The sequence below is a fragment of the Erythranthe guttata genome, chromosome 7 (genome assembly GCF_056151865.1).
Source record: "Erythranthe guttata isolate IM_541 chromosome 7, IM_541, whole genome shotgun sequence".
Lineage (NCBI taxonomy): Eukaryota > Viridiplantae > Streptophyta > Magnoliopsida > Lamiales > Phrymaceae > Erythranthe > Erythranthe guttata.
Genome location: NC_142539.1, coordinates 9,553,984 through 9,561,183, shown reverse-complemented (window position 1 = coordinate 9,561,183; position 7,200 = coordinate 9,553,984). Strand labels below are relative to the sequence as shown.

General features: G+C 35.5%; 2 protein-coding genes across 2 annotated transcripts; one reads left to right on the top strand and one right to left on the bottom strand.

Annotated features, from left to right (window-relative positions):
* The first annotated feature begins 1,148 nt into the window (after window positions 1–1,148).
* On the top strand, window positions 1,149–2,687 carry LOC105965300 (peroxygenase). The gene is made up of 3 exons (XM_012989838.2): window positions 1,149–1,469; window positions 2,361–2,510; window positions 2,599–2,687. Exons 1-3 carry the CDS (start codon window positions 1,346–1,348, stop codon window positions 2,685–2,687), a joined length of 363 nt encoding a protein of 120 aa, XP_012845292.1. The 5' UTR covers window positions 1,149–1,345.
* Window positions 2,688–4,717: 2,030 nt separating this feature from the next.
* Window positions 4,718–6,254, bottom strand: LOC105965308 (BRASSINOSTEROID INSENSITIVE 1-associated receptor kinase 1). Its single transcript, XM_012989850.2, has 3 exons — window positions 5,849–6,254; window positions 5,058–5,452; window positions 4,718–4,960 (listed from the first exon to the last, which is right to left on the bottom strand). Exons 1-3 carry the CDS (start codon window positions 6,060–6,062, stop codon window positions 4,718–4,720), a joined length of 852 nt encoding a protein of 283 aa, XP_012845304.1. The 5' UTR covers window positions 6,063–6,254.
* Between the last annotated feature and the right edge of the window lie 946 nt (window positions 6,255–7,200).

Here is a 7,200-nt window from a genome sequence, read left to right as displayed (position 1 = left end):
TGTAATACCGAGCGAGTTGGCTCTTCGTGGGAGTTGTCTCGGAATGGGTTCTTAGTACAAAGCGAGTGGGCTCCTCGTGAGAGTTGTCTCGTTGGAGAGTGGTAAGAGCACGCGACTTGGCACGGAGGTCGTGATCGGTCCCGGGCGCGGATCTAGTTGAGAGTAGATCGGCATCGTAGTTTTGCGTTAATCATTGTTATGCATAAATAATAATAAAGATGTCATTGTTCATTCCTCTCCGCTTGTTTTTTTAGGGCGGCGAGGGCGTGCTAGGTGGCGGGGCGTGCGCGCGATGGGCTTGCGGCTAGGGCGCTGGGCGGATAGTAGAAATAGTCTAGGTAATACATGTTGTAGTATTACTTATATTATAGGACGTACCTTAAGAAATGAGTTCAAACATTTATTTATACCTCATTGATTGGGCTGAAGTTTAATTAGTTGAGATTGTCGGGCCTATTAGCGTATATATTATATATATTACGTATACTATTATTATTCTTATTTGAGGGCCAAAACCTTATTTGAGGGTGACTGGGCGTCAGTAGTATTGGTCTTTAATATTGGACTCATGGCCCAGTGGCACTAGGCCAAAACAGGACACTGGCGACGTTTTTTTTTCGCGACGAAAATAATTTCGTAGCAAATTGGCGACGTTAATAAATAAATATCGTCGCACGTTCCATCTCGCCACCAATTTTGAAAATGATTGCGACGAAAATCCTAGATTCGTAGCAAACAATTATAATTTGGTTTTTTTAATAATTAACTATTGCGACGAATTATAATTTTTCGTAGCAAAATATTTAAATATTATTTTATTTTATCTTGTTTGCGACCAAAGTATGTAAACCGTCGCAAGATATTTCTGAAAAATATTTTTGGGCGACGGAAATATGTGAATCGTCGCAACCTATGCATTTAAAAATTTTAATTTTATTTTATTTGCGACGAAACTTAGAAATCGTTGCCACATAACACCAAAAAAAAGTTTTTAGTAAATTTTACTAGCGACTAATTACAATAATCGTCGCAGCGTATCTCCAAAAATATCTTATTGGCAACGAAATAGTATTTTATTTGCCAGTGGAATTTTAAATGTCACCACCTACCCTAAAGTAAAATTTACTTTATTTGCGATGAAATTCTCGGAATCGTCGCTCACGACTTAATTTATTCACTTACCCCTCTCCATTTCTGCCGTTGCCCTAATATTTTACTCTCTCTTCCTCCACACTCCCTCCCTTTTCCCGTCATTCTCACCGCCGATTAAATTGACGCTGTCAATCTTCTCTCCCCAAGTTTACTCACTTTTCTTAATTTTGCAGACTGATTTCTAGAGAGAGAGATGGCGACTATTGTGGCAGGTGGGGTGGACAGAAATGCGACGTTGTCGCCGGAGGCGGCGCTTGCTCCGGTGACTGAGGATCGACCGGTTCGGACCGACTTGGAAACCTCTATTCCAAAGCCATGTGAGTTGTTAATGAATATGATCGATCCTCTTTTCTAGGTATATATATATATATATATATATATATATATATATATATATATATATATATATATATATATATATATATATATATATATATATATATATATATATATATATCTGTGTGTGTGTGTGTGTGTGTGTGTGTGTGTGTGTGTTTTGGGATTAGGGTTTCAGAACTGGTGTTTTTTTTCTTCTGAATTATGGATCTTTTCACTGTTGAATTTGTTCTTCGGGTTTTGGAGAGATTTGTTGGATTTTTAGCTTAATTAATTAAAGCTATGGTTCTTGATTAGGGAAATTAGGGAGATTGGGGTAGAATTTCCACTCAACAGTAGGGGTGCAAATTGGAACAATTTTTTTGATTATGCTGATTTTGATCCGAAAGTTGTTTCGGATTCTGGAACAATATTTTTAAATTCGTTTCCGAAACTCCAGACTTAATGATTTTTCTGAAATTATTTGTATCGGAAGTGGAATATATATGAGATTTCATTGTAGTTTCGAAAATAATTCCAAAAATTCCATGTTGTTTTCAGAATATTACAATTAAAATACAAATTATTATGTATTTTATGTTTAAGGTGAGCGAAAATTGGAAAATTCCGAATTATGCAGATCAAGTTTTTGCCTCCGAATTTTTGAAATCCTGATTTTCGATTTTTTCCAAATCGGAACGGAATTGAAACTAATAGGTTTTTTTTTTTTTGGCATAGTTACAGTTGGGTAGATATAATAACCATTGGATCATACATCATCTTAGATATGGCAAGGGGAATAGTCACGGGAATTAATCGGAATTAACGGGAGCTTTGCATGGCATACACGAATTCGTACTTAACTTTTTTTTTTTTTGTTTGTTGGATTTTAGATATGGCTAGGGGGTTGGTTGCACCCGATATGGACCACCCGAACGGAACACCGGGGCATAACCACAACAATCTGAGTGTGCTGCAGCAGCATTGTGCTTTCTTCGATCAAGACGATAATGGGATTGTTTTTCCAGGGGAGACTTATGCTGGTAAAATTTTTAATTAAATTAAATTTCTTTTATTGAGAGATTCAAGAATTATGGTTTGTCGATTTAATTGTTGTATGTAATTTCTCAGGGCTTCGGCAAATGGGGTTCAACATCATTGCTTCTCTTGTATTAGCCATCTTCATTAATGTATTGCACGAAGGGGCAGCTTTTTGGTGAGGGACATCGATAGGAACTTGACCAATCGGGTTACTGCGAGGGGCGTGGATTTGTTTAAGGCGTCGGGTGTGAGTGTGCAGTAGGGTTGATACTCTATCTGTCGGTAGAAGAATTCCCCTGCTCAAGGTACGTACCTCACTGTTTATAAGTTGCTTTCTTGAATAGGAAGAATTATTTACTTGCTCTGCTTCAAGATCTAATTTCTAGGAGAACGTGATTAGAAGTGGTAATTTAAGCATGTTACTTCTCTATAATGTGTGGATAATGATTATCCCCGTTCATTTTTGTTTAAGCTTTAACTGTGTTTTTTTAATAATGAAAGATGGTAAAAATTTCGGTTTATGATTCTTTGTGTAAATTATAAATTGGGTATGAATAAATTTTAGGCAATAGGCTTCGTTTTATATGCATCATTTGGTTTGATAGCAGTTTCTTCATGTTAGATAGTAGTTGTTGATGTTGATCGATGTAATGGATTATACGCCTCTTCTTTATTTTATTTTATTTTATTTTATATTGTGAACTTGTACTTGTTCGTATTTATAATGCTTATATACTTAAACATTTTTTTCAGGCACGCTTGGAAATAGTTTATGATCAAGTGGAGATAACTAATGATGAATGGATAAAAGAATGTGGATCAACTCCTTTATGTAATTCTACAATATTTTTCTTATTTTTTGTATTTTTTTAAACTTTATTTGGATGTATTTGACCTTAAATTACAATTTTAATGCGATGTGTTATTATATCTAATAGTTAATTGTGTTATTATAGTTGATAATTAATTACAGGTTAATTTCTATATTATTATTCAGCGAAAAAAAATAAAACAAAAAAATTGCAATGTTCCTAGAAAAACGTCGCAAATTAATGAATAAATGTTGCGACGAAAATATTAAAAACGTAGCGAATTGAGGGATAAATAGTTGCGACGAAATATTTTTTCGTCGCTATTTGCTACAAAACGAATAACCCAGAAAAACGAATTATTATGACGAAATATGCATTCGTCGCCATATGTTGCGACGAAAAAATAGATTCGTCGCAGGCTTAGCGACGACCGCTTTGGCGACGATTTTTTGGCAGCGTTCGCGACGATTGTTTTTCGTCGCAATTATTGATATTTCGTCGCAAATACCATATTTTCGTCGCTAGTTTTCGTCGCTAGTTTTCGTCGCTAGTTTTCGTCGCCAGTAAAGAAATTGTAGGCCTATCGGGTTGGCCCAATTAGTTATATCACATATTAACTTGTGCATATATTCCGATTGTCTTTATTGAAGGAATTATACATCGCAAACAAATATTTTCGTAACTAATTGTACAATTTGATGTAACCATAATTTTGTTGAACTCAATTTTATGATGTACTATTTCTAGTTTACAAAGTTCCTTATGGTGTACTATTTCGTAAAAAAAAATGTAAAAATGAAGACACATTGGAAACTTAAGCTCATGATCCCCATCCCAACTCTCATTGATCATTTCTACATGTGATAGTCATAGATTCCAACAATCATAAGAAGGAAAAAGGGGGGGGGGGGGGGGGGGGGGCATAAATAGCGTTAATCCCTATGGTCACAAACTTTTACAGATGACCCTCTTGTGCTCGTAATATAAAAATATATAACCCCTTTGTGATAGATAGGGGTAGCGTCCGTTAGTTTTTCCGTCAAACTTAACCGCGCGTGCCACACTTCAAGTGGTCGTCCCCAAAAAAATAAAGGGAAAATGTAAGCACAAGTCAGTCATCTAAAAAAATATAGTATTATTTTGACGTTTGACATGCGTAGTTAATTTTAACGGGAAAACCAACGGACACTAAAACTAGTAACCACAAGAGTGTTATGTGCTTATATTACGAGCACAGTGGGGTCATCTGCAAAAACTTGAAAGCAGAGGGTTTAAATGCTATTTAACCAAAAAAAAAAAAGGGAATAGAAACATGATTATCTTGGGCTGGATAATTGTTCTGATTGCTTTGGAGACTCTGGTAATAGTAGATCCAACTGCTCATTGGATCTCTTCATTTATTCTTCCTCATTACATACTAGAAAGTATTCCCACTTTTGAGCCAACAATAAGCCATCTCCAAGTTCTAGCATCATCCTCACAATATCCGACATATTCGGACGTCTCTCCGGGTTTTCTTGTGTGCAGAGCAGAGCTATTTTAATCATCTCCTCCACCTCTTCCTCAATGTAATAATTATTACCTCCAATATCAGGATCAACAATCTTCTCCCATTTCTTCTGCACTAACATTCTCTTTACCTAAGAATAGATATTTATACTAACATAAGTTCAACATAGACACACACACACACACATATGCATGTTACAAGGCAATTATATATACATAGGGTCTCACCCAATCAAGTAACATTAGATCTTCGTCATTGGCAAGCGTAGAAATATCTAAAGCTCTCTTCCCCGTGACGAGCTCAAGAAGAAACATACCATAACCAAAAACATCACTTTTCTCCGAAATCGTACCCTTGGAGACATATTCAGGAGCTATATGACCTATTGTTCCTTGTACAACGTCCTCCACATGAGTTACGCTGTGGTTCATGTGTATGGCCAACTCAAAGTGTCCTATAATTGCATCAAAGTCCTCGTTCAAATATATATTTGCAGCTTTCACATCGCGAAATACGATTTTCTGTTCACAGCCACCGTGCAAATAGGCTAGACCCCTTGCAGCCCCGAATACTATATGTTTTCTCACTTGCCAATCAAGTGGAGGTTGTGACTCCGGTCGATCTGCAATAACACTACTTAATTTCAAACAAAGTATTAATTAATGGGCATCTACTCTATGAACACCCGTGCAGTCAAGGATATATTACATTTACTCTTGAGGTACGCTTCGTATAATAGTTTCCCCTATATGGCGTCAATAACAACGGAATCTTTTAGATTCCATGAATGTTTCTCCAAAAATACTCCAATTTTACCCATTTAACTATCAAATGTTTTTTTCAAAAAAAAAAAAAAAATATCAAATGTTTAACTATAGGATTTTTTTAGGGGATTAATTATAATATTTCTAGAGAATATAAAATACAGTTGATTATGAATATGGATGGCGAAATTTTTTTTTCTTACTTCATTTGCTTTTTTTTTTTTATCTCAAATATTAATGGCTCGAGAAATTACCTCTTAAGCATGATGCAACGCTTCCGTTGGCCATGTATGGATGAACGATCATCTTTTCTTTTTGCGTAACGCAAATACCAATTACTCGGAGTAAATTTGGATGCGCGTTAACAATGCTCATCGTTTGCAAATTTGCAGGTGAGATGTCTCGTAACTGTTTATATCTTTTAATCGCCACTAGAACGCCATTTGCTAACCGGCCTTTGTAGGACATGTTAAATCCATTTTTTGAAAGGATATTTCTATCAGAAAAGTTATCTGTTGCAATCTCCAATTCGTTTAGAGAAAATGTGCTAACTCCTGCATGCAAGCGCCCCACGCATCACCAATTAAAATACAAAACAAGTAATGTAGGAACACACACAGACATATATATATTATTCGTTTGGTTGTCAAGATAAGATTAGCCAAGATAAGATTAAATAATCTAATGAAATCTAATTGTATTATTGGATATTGGAAGATCCAATAAAAAAAAGGTAAATAACACTTAACCCCCTGTGGTTTGAGCTTTGTGCACATGACCCCCTTATACTTTCAATATAATTATAAGCACATGAACTCCCTGTAGTTTGAACTTTGTGCACATGACCCGTTGTACTTTTAGTCTAAGCACATAACCTCTCTATGGTATTGAATTTGGTAAATAATCAGGCTTATTAGGAAGAAGAAATTTTTGAAAGTACATGGAGATTGTGTGTTTATATTAAAATACAAGGAGATCATGTGCTATATTGAAAGTACTTCATATGCACAAAATTCAAACCACATGGAGGATAAGTGCTATTTATCCATAAAAATTGTCTGGAATGTAAGATAGGGTATGGTAACATAATATTTGCTGGTCGGTCAGTAAATTAGTGGGATACCAAACATGAAACAAAGTCCAAATATTTAGCTAACAATGGCTAATCTTCCCAACCAAACGAGGAGTTAGAAGACTAACCAGGAATATTGATGATATGATTTTCTTGCTTTGTTTTCTTAGCTTTGTACCAATTAGCAGGAAATAACTTTCGTGTGATATTGGCTCCACCAGATTTGTTGCCAACTGCAATAACAATAAGCAACAACAGCCAAATGTTATTCATTAAAAATGTTTTAGTTGAATTTAGAGCCCCACTATAGAAGATGTAGATTACAAAATATTAAAGCTTTTCGAACCGAGTTTTTTAATTAGGAAGATTACACTTTTTATCCCAATTTTATATCTGGCCCCCCATTTACGAAGAATAAATTTGGTCCCTCATGTTTCAATAATTTAACTTTTTGGTCATTTCCGTCATTTTACCGCTAACTTGCAGTGACGGGCACATGCTTGGTTCCGTTAGTAATAACGGAGAATTGACGAA

Bases quoted from the DNA above. Each gene is read 5' to 3' on its own strand.
- LOC105965308 (XM_012989850.2), bottom strand. From the start codon at position 6,062: ATGTCCTACAAAGGCCGGTTAGCAAATGGCGTTCTAGTGGCGATTAAA. The intron at 5,453-5,848 runs GTAATTTCTCGA...GTGTTATTGCAG, and splicing joins CGTTGCATCATGCTTAAGAG to ATCGACCGGAGTCACAACCT. The intron at 4,961-5,057 runs GTGAGACCCTAT...ATCTATTCTTAG, and splicing joins ATCTAATGTTACTTGATTGG to GTAAAGAGAATGTTAGTGCA.
- LOC105965300 (XM_012989838.2), top strand. From the start codon at position 1,346: ATGGCGACTATTGTGGCAGGTGGGGTGGACAGAAATGCGACGTTGTCG. The intron at 1,470-2,360 runs GTGAGTTGTTAA...GTTGGATTTTAG, and splicing joins AACCTCTATTCCAAAGCCAT to ATATGGCTAGGGGGTTGGTT. The intron at 2,511-2,598 runs GTAAAATTTTTA...GTAATTTCTCAG, and splicing joins TCCAGGGGAGACTTATGCTG to GGCTTCGGCAAATGGGGTTC.